Source organism: Thermobia domestica, chromosome 5 (genome assembly GCF_964235325.1).
Source record: "Thermobia domestica chromosome 5, izTheDome1.hap1.1, whole genome shotgun sequence".
Lineage (NCBI taxonomy): Eukaryota > Metazoa > Arthropoda > Insecta > Zygentoma > Lepismatidae > Thermobia > Thermobia domestica.
In genome coordinates, this window is record NC_137458.1 from 960,327 (window position 1) to 981,101 (window position 20,775).

General features: G+C 34.9%; 1 protein-coding gene across 1 annotated transcript; it reads left to right on the top strand.

The window, feature by feature from the left end:
• The first annotated feature begins 11,780 nt into the window (after nucleotides 1-11,780).
• LOC145684567 (uncharacterized) lies at nucleotides 11,781-20,492 on the top strand. Its single transcript, XM_081756958.1, has 3 exons — nucleotides 11,781-12,973; nucleotides 16,543-20,446; nucleotides 20,481-20,492. The coding sequence occupies exons 2-3, from the start codon at nucleotides 16,811-16,813 to the stop codon at nucleotides 20,490-20,492; spliced, it is 3,648 nt and encodes a 1,215-aa protein (XP_081613084.1). The 5' UTR covers nucleotides 11,781-12,973; nucleotides 16,543-16,810.
• Nucleotides 20,493-20,775: the final 283 nt, after the last annotated feature.

Here is a 20,775-nt window from a genome sequence, read left to right on the forward strand (position 1 = left end):
TTTGTCACATTGAAATCGACCTTTATGTTGTTGCTCATTGCATCACGAGAAAATGGCTGATTCCTTTAAAATGAATTTTGGAACATGGAGTCATTGAGGGGGAAATGATCATATTAAACTTACAAGTGAGAAAAGCATGCATATAATCGGTAGCACTGCTGATTGAAAATTATGTATGAATAAGATTTTGAAAATACAAGTATGATTTATGTCGCTATGAAGAAATAAATGAATCATAGGAGTTAAATTATTCGCTACATCCTACACGTTGGAGCAAGGTGGATTATTTAGAGATCGGGTGAAGTGGTCAGAATAAATGAGAAAAATTTTGTTCTATGGACGAAAACTTTGTGTTCTCCCTATTCAAAATCGGTCAAATTTTTCGCCCATAAAAAAATGAGACGGTCAATCGTCCAAGGGTTTCGAAGTTTGGATTCTGTGTAACAAAATATACCGAATCCATACCCTGGAGTCAGCTGAATAAAACTTTTGTTTTTTTGTGTGGCTGTACAATTATCCTTCTTCATAGCAGAATTTTTATCTGTTTGAAATGTAATTATATGATTTCTTTTTTTTTAATGTCGAAAGCAAAATTTTCAACAGAATATTGTTTAAAAATATATTTAGAAAGTATTTATGAACAGTTCCACGAAAGTACTGTTGAACAGTTCCACTGCCTTAATTCCAAATGCATTATTTCTTGAAGTACAGAGAAATTAGTATCTATTAGACGAAACATTGTGAAGATTGGATCTTTAAGATTTTTACTTTTCAATCGACGCAACAAGTTTATAATTTCTTTCTGCATAATTAATGTAAAAGTATCTTTCTTCATCATTTGAAAGTTTCTTTTGTAATGAGTATATCATCATTTTTCTTTATATAGTGTCTTGTAATAATCTTAACAAATATTTTCAAAATTGTTTAAATCACTTTCTAATAATTTATTAACATTAATATTTATTGATTTAAGCTCTTTTAAAGTCACTACATCTTGTTAAATAGTTCCACTGGCTATATTAACAAGTCTTTTGTTTTTGAAATCAACCCATGATTGGTTGTTTGTTCCAAAGATTTTATCTAGTTGAATTTTAACAGATGCGAGACTTACAGTTCGCTGTTAGCGAATGTTTTGTTTGAAGTTGATCGTCTTTCTTAATAACATCACGGAAATTGAATCGTTCAGTTCCATTTACAGAAAATCCCAGAAAACTTAGAAAAATGTAGGATGTGTATGTTTTGTAGAACTGGGAATACTTCAGTGTGTTCATGTGAAAAACCTGAATATACTCTAATATTTCGAGTTTTACAAAACGTATCGATCCTACAGTTTTTCTCGGTTTCCTGGGATTTTCCGTAAATAGACAAGAGCCATCTTGGAACTCGACGACTCAATTATTCAATATTTTTTTTTAAATTTCTGCTGACTAATGTTAATATTTCGAACATCACCTTTCCTATCTATAACATTGTCAAATATATCCATATTTATTATGTAGCAAATAATAATTCCCAACGTATCTTCGCGAACAATGTTTTCATTATATTGTTATTTTTCTTGAACTTTTAAAAATCAATATCAAAATTGTGTCATGTTCTTTTTAAAATAATCAATACAAACTGTTCTTAATATTTATAAAGGCCGTTCTACCTTTGTAAAATTTGCAAAAGGTTAAAAACAAGTTTTCAAACTCATGTATAGGTATTTCTTCCACATGTTGTAGGTTTAATGTTTTCTGATATGCAAATTGGTAGTATATTAAATAGACATCGTCATGACACTTTGAATACTTAAACTCTTTTGAAACTTTTAATAAGTCTTGCTCTGATATTTCATCTTTTGACTTGATGTGAAAAGCTTTATCTAAAACATTATGAATCTCTTCTGGAATAACTTTATCTTGTAAAGCTTGTATACAATATACTTGCACCTTAAATCTTCTATTGTATTGTACCATGATTTTCTTATACCACAAGCTTTTATTCTTTCATCCACATTGTCAGAGTTTTGATTGATCTCTCCTTAACAAATTTTTTAACGTCATTTTTGGAAATAACTTGTGATACTCATTTCTATATACAAATCAAGGAATCTATAGAGCCCATAAATCACCCCTTAGTTAGATTGTTTTTGTTCTTTAAATCTATATCACAAACATTAATACGATGCGCCTTATAATCATACCTTTGAAGTGAATTAACTAAAATTTTCTTGTATTTTTTAATCTTATTGTGGGTATCTTTAAAGTTTATGCAAAAACTTCTATGGTAGTTATCAATTTAATATACAGTGAAACCTGTCTTTAGCGGAATCGAGCGGGACTTGCAAAAATTTCCGTTAAAGTCAGGTTTCCGCTTAGTGGAGGTAGACCTATCCTATTTCTTTTTCTTTTTCTTTTTTTTAATACATGCTTATAAAGGGGCATACTGAGAAAATATATTGCTGTATGTACATTGTTCGATTACAGTACTTTTTTCTTCTACGAATAAATACACAAAAAATTAAAATGAATACAAAATATACTATGCACACGTTTTCTTTATTTTTCTAATAGCCAAGCAGGGTTATCTGTGTACATTGCTGCTTGGCTGCTTGACTTTCCTCATACACTTTAGCCTGAGAAATTATACTAAGTGAATCAGAATCATTTTTCCGTAAGGCAAAATTTTGGAGTTCCTTTAAACTTCTGAGAGCATCTTGATATGTATTTATTCTACACTCTTCTTCGAACTCGGTATCATATTACTCTTCTTCCTCTATCTCGTTTTCTTCTTTCCGACATTCCGTATGATTCTTGATTAAGTTGCGGGGATTAAGGACAATTTGTGGGGGTGAATATGAGTAGTAGTTGGGGAAGGTCAACACTGTCCAGAAATATTTAACAAAAGAACGAACATTTTATCGCAGACAGTGTAATGTATATGTCTCAGAGAATGTCTAAACGCTGTAGTCCGGAACTCAGAATTTTCCGTTAAATGTTTATTTTTCTTTCCGTTGTCCGCGTAACACAGTTTCCGCTTAATGAAGGGACTTTTACACGTTTTGTTCTCCAAAATTCATGGGACCGTGAAATATTTCCGTTTAAGACAGTTTTCCGTTTAATAAAGGGTCCGTTGAAGACAGGTTTTACTGTATATATATTTACTTTTTAACATATGAATCACATAACTAAAAGAATAACCTGCATTTAATAATTTTAAAACTTTAACACAAAGATATGACTGAATTAATTTCTTATATGCGTTTATCATTATAAAACAGTTTTCTATTCCAGGATAATGTATTAATGTGTTTGGTGGAACACTTACACACGAATCAAATACATATTTATCATTTTTCTCTTTCCAATAACATATCCAATGCATTCTAATATTTTCAGACTTATCTAAGTTTACACCACTACACTGCTATGATATCGTTTAGGTTTTTTTTATGTAGTTCATCACTCATAATCACCCTCTAAGAGATGCTTTATCTCTAATTCTTTCAAAGTCCTTTCTATGTCGAAGTTGGTTAACAGTTTTAGTTATTTTTACCTCCGCCTTGTTTTGCTTCAATTGCTAAGTTGTGCTTTTTTTGTTCTAATTCTTTTTTATTCTTTTCCAATCAATTACAGTTTTAGCAATCACTGCCGATCCTCCTGCTAAAGAACCTACAGCTTATAATGCGGCTAGGATATCGAGTATTGTTAAAATTAAAAAAAAAAAAAAAAAAAAAAAAAAACACCAATATGATCTCTTTAGTGAATTTTTGATCTTTTTCATTTGTGTTGTGTTGTTATATATATACTCATTTCTACACAGAAGTATAAATATAGTAGAAATATAATAGAAGTAACCAAGAAAGTTCTGTCGTTTTTGTGGAGGTCTGTGTTCAATTTTCCCTAACACCGTGAATTGAATGCGAATGGAGATAGGGCGAAGGTGAGTTGTTGGTGTGGATATAGACAACATACTACCTGGTTGTGGGAGTTCAGTTACACCGTAAAGGTGCGTCAAAACAGAGTGAGCATGGGACCTCTACAGAGCGTCGTAAGAGCGCATATGCTGTATGAGTTCAAACCGGGATAAAATGCCGCTGCAGCGGACGGAAGATATACCAAGAGATATACCAAGCCTTTGATGAGGGTGCCGTTACTACGCGGACAGTGCAGCATTGGTTTAACAAGATTAAGGGCGGTGACGAAACACTTGAAGACGCATCATGTGCCGGAAGACCAACGCATGTACAAAATGAAGATTTTCAGTCAGCAATTGAGGTGAACAGTGGTCAGACCAGTGGCGGACGGTGGATTGTGGTTTCGGGTGTTGCAGTACGAACGATCGGAGGCAGAAGATATATAATGGACTCATTGAGTAATCAGCATAACTTTAGATGCAAATGCTATGTGACATATGAAATTAAATAAAATTCTGATTTCAAAAATAAAAAAAAATGTAGAACATTTTATCCGATTAGTCACTTTATTTAATTAGAAAGTCCATTTTCCTCTCTTTGATTGGAGCACATGCCGGTTGAACTCTGGTATTCCTATTATGAGGTCTTTTTCGATGGAAAGCATAACCAATGGTGATAACCTTTCTTGGAACATTCAATTCCTTAAAAGTGCCAATTCTTTTCGATGTCGAGAAGCGCCTTTGTGGATTCACTAAATATTTTTTCTAGATTATTGCGAACAATTCATTCTAGCAACCCAGTCCCTCACAGTTATCCAAACTCCTCTGCAGCGTAGACTGGACAGTTATTGGAAGAGATTAGTGTTATAAAAATGTAAATTGAACAAACTTTATTCATAGTTTATCTACAAAAATTTAAAACAAATTGTAGAAATATATCTAAGGCAAACAACATTGCTGCACAATAAGATGTCCTGTAAATATAAACTGGATTTTTTTTTTTCGAACTCTTCTGTATGCCCTTTGCTTGTTTTGTCTAAGCTTTAATTGCAAGTTTTTCCTCAAATGTATGCCAAATTGCTTTTTCTTGTAAGTTATTTACAGAAGTCATGGTATAGAATTCATCCAGAATTTGTAGGCTATTTACAGAATTAGAGCACACACAACTCAAGTAAATCTAATAACTGAAAACCAAAACAGCTGATTCAGAAAAGACAGCTGATACAAAAGAGATATATGAATCGCGAATGTCACATGTACACCAACCCACACACGTGCATAAAAGAAAAACTACATTCCAAATCATCCGTCTTTGTTGTAAGCAATGCACGAAGAACACAATATACTTACACACGAGGCGAAACAATAGTTATTAATGTGATACGTTCTGAAAAACAAACTCTGAAACCCGCTAGAGGTAGGAACAACATGTAACAGAAGCCAAAAGTCAAAAAACGTCAAAATAAACGTTGTCAGTTCTACACCCAGAAATGTTTGCTGGGAGGGGCCAAAGTATTTGAGGGGGTGAAATACGTCTACACCCTCCATTCCAAAAGAAACCGAACGTTTTAAAAAAAAAAAACAAAAAAGCAATGTACATTTTGGAACAAATCATTTTTATTAATCAATGTATTCCCCTTCTGCATCGATACACATATTTGCACGCTCCAACAAATGGTCAAACGACTTCTCCATGTCCTTTATTGGAATGGTCTTTAGGACGGCGGTCGTCGCCTTCTCAATGGCATCAATCGATGCGTGCCACTTTCCTTTCATCGCCAAATGCAGTTTCGGGAACAGATAGAAATCGCACGGAGCGAGATCTGGTGAATAGGGCGGATGATGTAACCGAATAATGTGATTTTTGACCAAAAATTCAGTTACAAGTCGCGAACGATGTGATAGTGCATTATCGTCCAAAAGAGTCCAACTGCCGAATTCGCGATATTCGGGCCGAATACGACGAATTCTTGCCAGCAAACGCTTCATGACGCCCAAGTAAAACTCTCCAGTGACTGTCTGGCCGGGCTGAACAAATTCTTTGTGGATAATTCCTTTTGAATCGTAAAAACAAATCAGCATCACCTTAACTTTTGACTTCACCAAGCGACTTTTTTTGGGTGTTCCTTCATCCGGCGCTCTCCATTCAGCACTTTGCCGCTTTGTTTCGGGCTCATATTCAAAACACCACGTCTCGTCACCAGTTACAATCGATTTCAAGAAGTTTCGATCCTGCCGAGCACTTTTAACGATGTCTTTGCAATGCGCAATTCGATCAACTTTTTGGTCTTCGGTGAGTTTGTGTGGTACAAACCGCGAATTAACCTTCTTAAGGCCCAAAACTTCGGTCAAAATGCGGTATGCGGTTGTTTGAGGAATGCCTAATTCCATTTCAATAACTTTCACCGACGATTTTTTGTTATGTTTGATGAATTCACGCACTTTTTCGATGTTTTCTTCCGATAATCCGGTTCTGGGACGGCCTGATCTTTCGTCATCATCCAGCGTCTCTCTACCCGATTTGAATCGCCTGAACCACTCGTAAACTTGCGTACGGGATAGACACTCATCACCATATGCATTTTGTAGCATTTGGTGCGTTTCACTAAAAGTTTTACCCAGTTCAACACAAAACTCAATTGCAGCTCGTCGTTTGAAACTCATTTTCCGACCGATGTACACAACACACTGACAGTTGAAACGCAATAACTTTGTTGCCGTGCATCCAAATGTCATGACATTTATACCAGTTGTCAATGAGGGACTACGCCATCTACCGGTAAAATATTACAACAGATGGCACTAGTGGTACTATTTGTTTTCAAAAGTTCGGTTTCTTTTGGAATGAAGGGTGTATGTAGTATCGAACCTATTTTATTCTGCACCCGAAAAGACGAAAAGTAGTTAATTGCTGTCACCTCTATTTAAAAAAAAAAAAATGATAGAACGATTATTTTTATAAGAAAAGAAAAAGTACATGATGAGGCGTAAAATAAACTATTTAGCCTACTTTAATCATTTCTCTGTTAAACAAATATATTTCGTTAGGAAAGTCTACAAATGTTAGTCGAGTTTCGAAATTTTGGGGAGGTCCGGACCCGGTGGATCCCCCTCATGGCTACGCCCCTGAGCATTGCTAACTAGTCCTAAATTCAATGTGGCGTTTCCCATCATACAGTTTTATATGGAAAGTTATTAAGAGTATAAAATACATTTATTAAAAAAAAAAAAAAACAAATAGGCCTATGTATATATTAAAATACTATCCACAGAGGGAGAATTCAATATATATACTTACTAATATTTGGTTCATAAATTTCTGTACAAGGAGCTTTCATTATCTATATAAGCTAAGAATTAACTTGTAAATGCGTGTTTACTTTAATTTATTTTCTACTTTATTACATATTTTCTTTCTTATTTTGTATTTTAAAAAATGTCATTATATTGATTTGCTTCAGTACAGTGTCGCAGTTTAAAAATATGAATGCATAAAAATAAATTCCATTTTTAATTGGTAGTGAAGTAAAATTCAAAAATCTTATTTAGCGCGAAAAACCTTCTCGTTCACTGGAAAACGTGCCGCCTTGTTGCAGAAGTACTGCAACGACCAGAGCCTTTAACTTCTGTGATAGGGGAAAGGAGACTTAATATTCGCTCCAATTGCCGCTCTGTAGAAATCTGGTCGTTGTATGCTCGCTGCAACGCAATATAAATTAGAGACTCTATGACGGATTCTTTTTCGCTTTTAAAGACGGATTAACGGATTTAAAAGTTACAGAAGTAAAAAATAGTCACTGGGTCAATGGGTTTGACATGATTTGATTCCGGGCCAGAAGGCAACGCGAGCAGACACCTATGCTTCTTTGCTGTCACATCTGAGGAAGAAACCATTTCTGGACAGGGTGTTGACATGTGATGAGAAGGGGACTTGTACGAAGCTCTAAGCGCCGTCATCATTGGTTAACAGCCCATGAACCGGTTCCAAAACAGCCGAAACCAGCACTGCACCAGAAGAAGGTCCTCCTGTGTGTTGGGTGGACTGCTCGCGGCATCGTGCTGCTACCAGCTGGTCAGAGCATCAACGCAACTCTATACTGTCAGCAGTTGAGTCGTGTTCAAGAAAAACTCGGAACTCTGGGACCAGGACTTCTTAAGCACAAATGGGTCCTGTTACAGGATAACGCTAAGCCCCATGTGGTTAGGATGACCCGGCACACCATTCTACTCCTCGGGCGGGAAACATTATTGCATCCACCACACTAACCGGATATTACACCGTCCGATTATGACCTGTTGCATTGCTTGGAAAATCACCTTAGAGGATGCTAGTTCAAATGACTAGTAGAGGTGTAAAATGCACTTGATACCTTCTTCACTTCACGGCCCACCAAGTTCTATCATGATGGAATCCATGCCTTGCAGAACGTTGGCAGAAGGTCGTCGATACTGATGGGTACTATTTTTGATCTTCCACGTACATCTTAGGTGACATATCGATGTTCGAAGGTGGTGGATGAAAAAGTGACAGAACTTTCTTGGTTACCTTTATATAGATCTATATACGTGGAGAGAGAGAGAGAGAGAGAGAGAGAGAGAGAGAGTAGATGGATAGATATAACTCTCTTAGGAAACAAATCACACAAGGTATGCAAAAGCTTATTATTATTATTATTATTATTATTATTATTATTATTATTATTATTATTATTATTATTATTATTATTATTATTATTATTATTATTATTGTGGATACCACAAATGACAAGTTGAGACTATATAGTACAATTATGCAAGATGGTGACGAAATTAGGTAGCACAGCGAATATCTTGGAAACGAATTATCCAAGATCGATGGCTGTCAAAAAATGTTGAAAAGAGCTCAACCCAGCAATGGATCGACAATTGTTGATAATGATATATATGCGTTTCAAATATAAATAACTTATGCGATGTCAGTCTCATCCTCATTCTTGATATCTAAGCATTTGAGATTAAAAAAATAAACGCTTATACCTTGTTCTGAAAGATCATGTGTTTAACCCCGTAGCTTTAAGAATTTATAAAAACAAAGATAGTTAAACTAAAATTTATTGTTCCTGGGTATAATTGGGTAAAATTTACTCTTATGCCTAGGTATAACAAACGGTTCTGCGAACTGGAAACATTTTAACAACCGGTTCTGGCGAACCGGTGCGAACCGGCTGAATAGCACCACTGAGTATATATCATTTTCGTTACATATGTTATGTCTCCTATTCTTTTGTGTAGTTTGATGTGTCAACAAAATTTCTAGCCAAGAGTATATAGCCTAGGCATTCCTTTCATGTGTAAAATCATTAATTAATCTTTTACCACACTTCGTATTGTTCCAAATACTTTGAATATAATGTGTTCAGTATCTTTATCAAATCTCTGTACTCTTTGAATCATTAGGAATTAATTTTTTTGGGGTTATAATTATATGTATATAATATCCACTTTCTTGTAAAAAAAATATTATTACCATCTTTTTTCTTTACATCAATAACAATCTATTATTATTATTATTATTATTATTATTATTATTATTATTATTATTATTATTATTATTATTATTATTATTATTATTATTATTTTACCATAATCGACGCATTCTTTTGGCAATTCTGTTGAAGCTTTTAGTTTTTTTATCGTTGTTTTAAACAATTGCACCAGAAAACATTAAAATATCATAATACTCATTTTCATCACGACCTGTGTAGTCTTGTGGCTTTTTCTCGTTCAAAACTCCTATATTCCTTTGCCCCTTTATACTTTTCATCCCCAATTATAAGATCGTTACCTCCAAAATTTGCTTCTAAACTACCAATCTTAGGTTTCCTTTTATCATTGGGACCAGCACAGATTTCGAATGTTGCACCTATATCTGTATAGTTTTTCAATTTAAATAGTGCGTTGTCCCCCTAAAGTTGTTATTTTTGATGTTTGCAATTCAGAATCTTTTCTAATTGATTCTATTTCTTTAATGTTTCTTCATACGATTTTTATTTCTTCTGTTACATTCATTCCATTGTCACTCCCCACCCAACACAAGTACATACTGGTCATGTGTAAAGAATGTTCCTCGAGGTACATTGGAATGTACATGATAGGTACGTGAATAGAGCAATCATGTGAAATACACATGTAAGGAATAAGGTTACTTCCGCCCAAAAGTACTTGCATGACATATACCGAGGAATGTATCTATTATGTGTATATCACGTACCGTGTATGTATTTGACACATTTACTTGGCATGTGCCAGGAATGTACTAGGTATGTTAGTAATGTTCCTTAGGGCAGTGCTATTCAACCGGGGGTGCGAGTACTTAAATCCTAAAACCTTAACGCTTCATTTTTATGTTCGAATGTAGAAACATGTACTTCTAAAAAAAAAAAAAGCCACGAAACGAACTCTGAAAATAGATTCCCTCCTCCGGCATCTGTGCAGCAATTTATCTATATTAGAATGCTACAATAGCATTTAAGAGCGACCGAGCTCTAACCTATAACCTTAGTATTCAAACCTTTGATTTACGGTTATTTGTGATTTCACGTTTATAACAAAGACAAATATTTTTAAATGAGTGTAGTTTAAATAAATTACTTAAAGAAATATTTTTCACAAAGTTTATCCTTTTAAATTATTGTTGAAAGGCCTTTGCCTTTAGTAAGCCTTCTCCGAAATAAATGCAAATGAATTGTGCTGCCATCTTTGGAGCTCTTTTAAAATACGCGTATATGTTTTTCGACAATGAGATCTCAGAAACTACAGGCTCTAGAAAGATGACGTTTTCACTGATCGATTGCAAATTTCATGTAGATTGTCCAGTTCTAATTGAATATTTAAAAAACATGGGCACTATTTCTTTATTACATTTTTACGGGTACATTGGAAATGTTGAAATTAAAAAAAAAATAAAACATCTCATCATAATCATTATACATTCCAATACCACACTGTTGTATATAGGGGTTGTATATGTCTCCGGCATTTGTTTCATAGCCAAATAATAATGGAAAAGGAAGGATAACCATTTCTCCAGTCTAAGATGAACTTTTTTTGGGAGTGTTTTGCCCAATGAACACCATATATAACTGACATTATATTAATTTTGTATGTAATGTATTTGCTTATTACATACTGCATGCAAGAAGAAAGAAAACACTGGTCATACATGAATTAGAAACTCCAACTGGAAGTAGGCTCAAATCTTGCAAACGGTGCGAGATATTCAGAAAACTAATCGAAAAATCTCCCCTTTATGATACCCCTTGGCTATTTTGTAATCAATACGTCTTTAACTTGTGTCTGTAAAGAGACATGTACAGATGTTGTAAGGAATGATAAGGCGATTTATGCTCATATGCGAATAATGCGCTGTGTAGAGAACGCAGGTTCAGCTAGTTTCTTGCAAAAATTCTTCAATCGAAGATTTATAATAGTAGAATAGAGGGCCTTCATAAGCGTGGGAAAATTTTGGCCGTGGGAACGTTCCAATGGGGCTTAAATCGTTGTAAACCAGTGTGTTGCTATGCTAGAATAAGGAAGTATACTCTTGGACGCCTACCAGATGTAAAAAACAAGATAAAACATGCCTTTTTTTCGTCTCCTCATCTTATATTGTTTAGTTATTTGAACCCCCGCCACCCCCTGCTTCTCCTGGAAAGCCGAATATGTCGGAGTCAAGTTTCGACAAGCCTTTAGTTGCTATGTTCATAGCCTTTTACAGCTAGCACAGAAACGCGTGGGAAAATTTTGGTTTATTTGAACCTCCGTAACCCCTACTCCTCTTTAGTTGCTAGGTTCATAGCCCCTGGAATTGGGAGGCAAGTTTCGACAAGACTTTAGTTGCTATGTTCATAGCCTTTTACGGATAGCACAGAAGTTATCATGATCGAAGCTCCCCAATTGTAAGTCCTATCAGTTATCATGATCGAAGTTTTCCAATTGATTGATTGATTTTTGCTTTTCGTTATGTATTGAATAGCTAGATGCTCTTGGCCTTCATAGTCTTGGATGCTCATACTGGTGGACGGATCAGAGTCCTATCAGTTATCATGATAGAAGCTTCCCAGTCGATTGAATGATTGATTTTTGTCTTCAAAGAGCATAAGCGATTAAGCCCCTTGGTCCTATTCCCACGAGATGTCTGGAGAATATGAACTGAAAGCATGATATTCAAATGATCGAAGCTTCTCAGGAGATTGTATGAAATTGGTCTTAGTTGCTAAGGTAAAGATTATATGTCATAATTTTTTTAAAAGCGTGAGATGAGACACACTATATGAGTCTCATAACGAAACACATACTCATGCAAAATCATGTTGATTAGCCCCTTGGCCCTATTCCCACAAAGTGTCTGTAGAAGACGTGATAGTCAAATGATCAAAGCCTCTCACGAAATTGGCTTAGTTGCTAAGGTAAATATTGTATTTCACAATTTTTTAAAGACGTGAGACATGAAACCAGATATAAGTCTCATAACGAAACACATACCTATACACTCCTTTCCCCCACACCTCCTGCGAATGGATTCCATTGATTGAGCAAATTCTAATAATGGAAACTTCTCATAGCATATCATATTGTTTAAAACGTAGGGTGTGAAGTGTGTTATATGAATATTCACAGGATGATATCTGCTATGCTAAGTAAATCGATATCACTTCCTGTTTAGTTGTTATGTTCATAGCCTTTGAGAACATCATGTTGCTAGAAACAAGATGAAACATGCCTTTTAGGGTTACCATCAGCTATAGGTTCATGAAAAAACACGCCTTTTCTAGTCGCCTTGTATTGGTTAGCTAATTTGAATTCCCAAGCCCCGCCCCCCTCCCGCAAAGACTCTTGAACGTCTACCGGATCTTCATCAGAGTCCTTTCAGTTACCACGATTGAAACCTACCAATTGATTGTGTTTTCAGCTTAAACTGTAGTGAGTGTTTTGTGCTTTAAGTTCTTAGGATTAAATCCTATCAATTGATTGTGTTTTCAACCTAAAACTGAAGTGTATGTGTGTTTTGTGATACCGCTCGTTCTTATTAAAATAGGTAAGTAAAATATATATATATATATGTTCTTTCTTCATTTAGTTATAAAGGCAGTTGAAAGAACAAGTGTATTTATTCAAAGTTCCGTTCATGTTCTAACATTTAAAAAAAAAACACACAGACACATATGTGAATGTCTGTTTTGTTAGTCTCTTTCTTCCTCTGTTTTGTTAGTACATTGAACTTCATCTTAAAATGGTTTAGTTTCAAGAACAACAGATAAGATGCCATTGTCAAATGTTTTGATGATACGTACTACAACGAGATAACAAGACTGCCCTAGTTAAAAACACATAAGCGAACTTCTATGATGCTTCTAAGAAAAATGATAAGATGGAATTCTTGAATGTTTTCTGGTTCGCATTGCAATTGTCGCAAGAAGTGTCTGTAGACTTGGTATTTTAATTTTGATAATATGATGTATACGTCTGTCTTTCTGTTTGTAAATGAAATCTTTTAAACAATGAAGAGATTTACGTCCAACAATAAAGCCAACAAGGTCTGTCTGTCTTTCTATGTCGGTTATGCTAATGGAGGCGATGGTGATGAGTTGAGTTGATTTTAGTTCAGCGTCCCTTTCAACAGCAAGGCTATATGAGACGTGGACCTACTGATTATCGTGGAATCTGAACCACTAAGTTTTACGTCTTACAGTTATGTCGGCTATGCTAATGCAGACGGTGATGATGAGTTGATGAGTTGAGTTGATTTTAGTTTAGCGTCCCTTTCAGCTGCGAGGCTATATGAGACGTGGACCTACTGATTAACGTGGAATCCGAATCACATGAGCTCCAGTCGGGACGATGGTAATGAGAAATGAATGAATGAAATGTTGCATTAAATTCACGTACACGGTGTTTGTCCATCGAGTTTTACGTCCTACGGTTACGTCTACTAGGCTAATGAAGGTGAAGTGATAATGAAAAAATGAATGAAATGATGTAATGAAGAAAGTGGAAGGAAACTGATGAACTCCGAAGGGAAATCCACGCATATGATGTTTGTCCACCACAAAGTTCATAGGGCACGAACTGGGATCGAATCAGGGACCCAAGCACTTGAGGTGAACGCTCTACCACTGAGCCACCGTGCCCTCTGGAACGTAAAATGAAATGATAAGGACGGTTTTCCGGGGACAGTCAATAGCATCTTTTCGTTAAGTTGTAAAGGAAGCAGGGAATTTGTGGTCGCTAAAATTAATGACAAGTATATAGAAAAAAAAGACGTGATTTGAACACGGGACCTCATGCACCAGAGGTGAACACTCTACCACTGAGGCACTGAAGTTAATTTCATAATTTTCTAATGTTAATAAGAGTGAAATCTAACGTTAAATACACATACACAAGTCAACGAACTGAGAGAGAGTTTCTGTATCTGCAATGTCTACTTGCAAAGAGCAGAAAAATAAGATAACAGAACATGTTTTGTATTTCAATGTTGTTCTCCAGCTGTCGCGTCAACATTATCTTAGGTCATGGTTTCAGACAACACGAAGCGAAGATATGTATGTGTGTGTGTGTGTTTTAGGTAATATTAAAACAGTGTTTGAGATCTAAAACTTTACAAAACTAGTGTTGCTTATTCATCTCGGATGTCGTTACCTATGTCATATGATGTTGATTGATTTTTGAGTTTAACGTTCCGTTCAGCAGCGAGGCTATATGCACCACAAAGTTCACACGACGAAAGTTAGGATTGAACCAGAGACCCCAATCACCGGAGGTGAACGCTTTACCACTGATCCACAGAACCCCACGTTTTCAACATGGGGTACAAATCTTCAAGTTAAAACAATTGTCTATTCTCAAATAAGAGAACATTTCTCCATTTCTTTAAGTTGATCTAGGAAGTTGAACTTTATACAGTTTTCTCCATATTATAGTCTAAGCTGTATGTGATATTACTTTAAAAGGACGAAAGTAGTTAAAATATTCCCTATTATTATCATCAATTTCTTCTAAAATGCTCAGATTCCCGTCATAGAATTCGTATACTAGCTATGTACACAGGCGTGCATTAAGAAATTTTTTGTTGGGAGAGGTCCAAGCTTTGGGCGACGGGGCTCAAACACTACAAGCCTCTGTGTAGTATTGAACGCGTATTATTTTGCACTCGAAAAGACAATAAGTACTTGTAAAATACTTTCATCTATATTGTCATAGCGTCCCTTTCAGCAGCGAGGCTATATGAGACGTGGACACTAAATCACCAAGGTCCCCTATCGCATCACAAGTGAACGCTTTACCACTGATTCACCGAGTCCCCTTAGATCAAAGTACAGTACTCATGTAATAATATTATGTAACATAAAGTTCACTTGTCGAGGGGCTCCCTGGGGGTAATATTCATACACGTAAAATATTTTAAAATAAACAATATTAGTACCGATTCCATAGTTTTCGAAGGTGCTGTATTCAATAAAGACACTTTGAAAATAGTAACATGACATCTAAGGGGTAAAAAAAAAAAAGTGGTGAGCTCATGGGGTCTCCCTAGGGGGTAATATTCATACACGTAAAATATTTTAAAATAAACAATATTAGTACCGATTCCATAGTTTTCGAAGGTGTTGTATTCAATAAAGACACTTTGAAAATAGTAACATGACATCTAAGGGGTAAAAAAGTGATGAGCTCACGGGGGATGATATTCATACACGTAAAAATAATTTAAAATAAACAGTATTAGTTTCGATTCCATAGTTTTCGAAGATGTTGTATTCAATAAAGACACTTTGAAATCAGTAACGTGACATCTAAGGGGTAAAAAGTGTTGAGCTCCCGGGGGGTGATATTCATACACGTAAAATAAACAACATTAGTATCGATTCTATAGTTTTCGAAGGTGTTGTATTCAATAAAGACACTTTGAAATCAGTAACATGACATCTAAGGGGTAAAAAGTTGTGGGCTCCCGGGGGGTGGTATTCTTACACGTAAAAAATAATATAAAATAAACAATATTAGTATGGATTCCATAGTTTTCCTAGTGTTGATTCCATATCGTGACAGGATTCCAATTTGTGACTTCCCGTGCACTAAAGATGAACGCTGTATCACGTAAGAAAAAGAGATGAAATCTTTTAGTTTAAAATGTCTTCCATCCCTCATTCACACGTTAAGGGGAGCATATGAATAAGACACATGTAGGAACGGTTTTCCGGGGAAAGTCAATAGCATCTTTTCGTTAAGTTGTAAAGAAGATAGCATTGAATTTGTGGTCGCTAAAATTAATGACAGTATAAAAGAAAGAAGTGTAGAGAGGAGGAGGAGGAAATACGGATTTCGCGTTCACTAAAATTAACGATAAAATTCTAAAACAGAATAAGTATAAAAGACCGTGTAATCTACATATCTTCATTAGTCAATACATTTGAAAGAGATTGTGAGCATACATTTGTTTCACTCTTCATCCCATGGAATAGGAAGAAAAGTTAAAAATATTTAAAAGGTATGATGAGAGATTATTTCATTGACATTATAAAGTTCTGTCTTATATAGTATATATTTATATATCTAATATATATTGATTTATAAGTAACAAAATTCATTTCTTTTTTATTTTAGGTTGCATACAAATAAAGATAAGTGTAATCCTTTTCCCTATTCCCGTTGATATTATTATTATTATTCCTTTTTAATTACTTATATATATCACATTTTACTTACTCGTATATTCTTTTAAACGCTTATATACCCTTTCAAAATATTTATATACATATATATATTCCATTTAAATAAGATTTATATATCCTATTATATATCATATTCATATACTATTACATATACCATTTACATATATTGCATTACGTATATATACATCTGAGGAAGAAAAATGGCAAAAGAGAGTACGCAAGATTTACTGAAGGAGATTACGGTCTTCATTAATGACATTGAAGAAGAAGAAGAAGAAGAGGTAGTGGGCGTAAATAACGAAACGCAAGTTCTTTTAAGTGAAATAAATGCCATAATCGGGATAGAAGAAGAAGAAGAAGAAGAAGAAGAAGAAGAAGAAGACGCAAAAGAAGAAATGGAAATAGATCATCATGAAAAAATGCAAGAAGAAGAAGCCGGAGAAGAACAAATGAAAATAGAAGAAAGAATAGAAGAAGCAGCAACAGAAGAAGAAGAAGAAAGAGAAACTATTGAAATTCAAATTCCAGTAGAAAAAGAAGAAGAATATGATGAAGAAGAACTATTACAAATATTGAACAGTGCTAGCAATAGAACGATAACAGAAGAAGCATCAGGCCGTATTAAAGAAATTATAAAGTGGTTACAAGAAGGAACAGAAGAAGACGTCGAAGAAAGGAGAAATGAAGAAGAAGAGCTGCTAAATTTCACGTTTTCCCAAATAATAGGAGAGGATTACAATAAGGAAGAGATGAAGATAGAAGAAGAAGATGATAAGTTTTACACGAATGAACTAGAAAATTGGATTAACAATTTGTTTCCCGATCCCAGAAAAGAAGAAGAAGAAGTAATATATCCCTCAATTATGGAAATATTAGCAGAGGCTAATACAGAACACGAAGAAATGGAAGTCGATTTAGACGACATAGAAAAAAGAATGGACGAATTGCTAGCCGTATTTCAAGCACAACGAAATTCAAATATACAAGTAGGATTCGGAAATAACAACCGTAATGATGGACACAATAGATTTCATATAATAGAAGAACGAAGAAGACAATACAGAAGATACAATATGGAGGGTAGAATGCTACGATTCCGTCTAGCCCCCGTACGTGCAGATGAAAACCCTTTTACGGCAATTGAAGCAAGTCTACGGGCACTAATAGATTATTTGCTACGTAATGTGGACCAGCATGATTACGTAGGAATAACAATTACAAATGAGAGAGAAGGACACCGCCCTTTTTGGTTGTCATTCAGAGAAGCAAGAAATCTTTCAGCAGAAGTTCTATGGATAAGTTATGAGAAAGTACTGCAAAGTAATGCGGCTTTTCTTATAAATGAAGATTGCATCGTGAATTTTCATCATGTACGTATGCCAAGAGGACAAGGTCCTTTGAAACAACATATTATGAATACTGAAGAATACGTAAAGGCAAAACGTGGTATTGTTACAATTAAGAATAAAGGTACAAGGTGTTTAGCACATGCAATCGTAGTTGCCATAGGACTGAAAAAATACAAGGGAAGAAATCAAGCTGAATACAGAAGATATGTAAATCAATATAAATATATAATTGAAAAAGAAGCAGAAGACCTATGTGAATCTGCTGATGTAGATCTTAGTCATGGTGGTGGAATTCCTGAAATTCGTAAATTTCAGGAATATTTAAAGGATTATAAAATCACAGTGTATAGGGGTTTTTCAGGAAGTGATGTTATGTTTGAAGCACCACCAAGTGATAACGAGAGAACTGCTTTAAATTTACTATTTATAGATAACCACTACAACGTCATTGAAAGCTTGACAGCATGTTTTAGCTGTAGTTATTATTGTGAAAGTTGTCATAAGAAATATGAAAACAAGCATGCACATTTGAAACATTGTACAGCTGTATGTTTTCGTTGTCATCAGAAGCCACCATGTGACTTTAAAGATATCCATATTACTTGCAATGATTGTAATCGAGAATTTTATGGACAGTCATGCTATGACTATCACAAGTCAGCGCCGTATCAAAATGGAAAGCCTTTATGTTCCATTGTGAAATGTTGTGACCAGTGTTTGAAAATTTATGTAGTAAAAGAGAAAGGTTCTCACGTATGTGGAGAAACTTATTGCAACATTTGCTATGCTATAGTACCACCCAATCATGAATGTTACATGAAAGTGAATGAAAGAAGAAAATCGAAAAAAGCCAATGAAAAAATCATCATGGAGAAGAAAGCTATGATTCTGTTTTATGATATTGAATGCACACAAGATACGAAAATAGAAGATGAGGACGCAAACATATATGAACACATACCTAATGTCTTGGTTAGTCAACATGTATGTTACCAGTGTTATGAAGATAACAACATCAAGAATGATTGTGTCATTTGTGGAAAGCGAGAAAATATTTTTGACGGAGAAAATGTAATAGAAGATTTTCTAAAACATCTGCAACAACGTCGACCAAACATTAAATCAGTAACCTGTGTTGCCCATAACTCAAAGGGATATGACGCACATTTCATCATTAAGACCATGGTTGAGAAGATGAATTGGACTCCAGAAGTAATCATGAATGGAGCAAAAATTCTCTCTCTTAAAATAGGAAACGTAACCTTCATCGATTCACTAAGCTTTCTTCCTATGCCCTTAAGTAAATTAAGTGGTGCATTTGGACTTCAATCGTGCAAAGGATATTTCCCACACTTCTTTAATCGACGTGAGAACCAAACCTATGAAGGGCCGCTTCCAGACATTAAATATTATGGAGCAGATACTATGAAAGTAGACGAAAGACGCAAGTTTCTCCAATGGTATACCGAACATCAAAACGACACCTTTAAAATGAAAGAAGAACTCATCAAGTATTGTGTACAGGATGTCGAGGTATTACGTCAAGCCTGTATTTCATTTATGAATACATTTGAATCTGAAACTAATGTCAATCCCTTACTTGAATGTATTACAATTGCCAGTGCATGTAATTTGGTATATCGTAGAAATTTCTTAAAGGAAAATACAATTGGTATCATACCAAAGAACGGATATCGATGGAGAGATGTACAATCAGTTGAAGCAGTACAATGGATAGCTTGGGAAGAAAAAACCAGAAACATCCAAATTACCAATGCTGCACGTAGTAAGGAAAAACGAATAGCATCAATGAAAGTAGATGGTGTATGGACAGATCCCAACACAGGAAAAATACACGTCTGGGAGTATGAAGGCGATTTCACACATGGTTGTATCTACTGCTACCCTAACGACAGAGATAAACCCATCTATAACAATACTACAGATACCATGGAATTTCGATATGAAGCAACAAAGAAGAAAATCCAAAAATTAAAAGATTTTGGCTGTGAAGTGCATGAAATATGGGGTTGTGAATTTAAAAAACAATTGGCAGGAAATGAAGAGATGAAGAAGTATGTTAGTAATCATCCGTATACAAAGAAAACACCATTAAAACCTCGTGACGCTTTTTATGGAGGACGTGTGAATGCCATACGTTTGTATCATAAAGCACAAGAATCTGAAGGAGAGACCATAAAATACAAAGATGTTATTTCATTGTACCCATTTATCTCTAAGACTAAGAAGTTTCCAATTCGTCATCCTACTATCTACCTGCCTGGAGATTCAAATATTCCCACCATTGAAGAAGTAGAAGGATTAGTTAAGCTCAGTATTTTGCCTCCAAAACAACTGTTTCATCCTGTACTCCCTTATAAATCAAATGATAGATTGATGTTTCCACTCTGCCGTACATGTTGTGATGAATTAAACCAAGCACCTTGTAATCACAACGATGAAGACCGAGTGCTACATGGAACATGGGTAGCAGATGAAGTAAGAAAGGCATTAGAAAAAGGATACAAAATAATAGATATTCATGAAATATGGGCATATGACGTTGTTCAATATGATGAAAAAACAAAAAGTGGTGGCTTATTTGCAGAATACATAAACACCTTCCTGAAAGCAAAAACAGAAGCAAGTGGATGGCCAGCATGGTGTGAAACAGATGAATTAAAGAAGAAGTACATTCAGCAATTTTATGAAAAGGAAGGAATACGTCTAGATGAGAACAAAATTAAACATAATCCAGCACTTAGAAGTTTAGCTAAATTAATGCTAAATTCATTTTGGGGAAAATTTGGTCAACG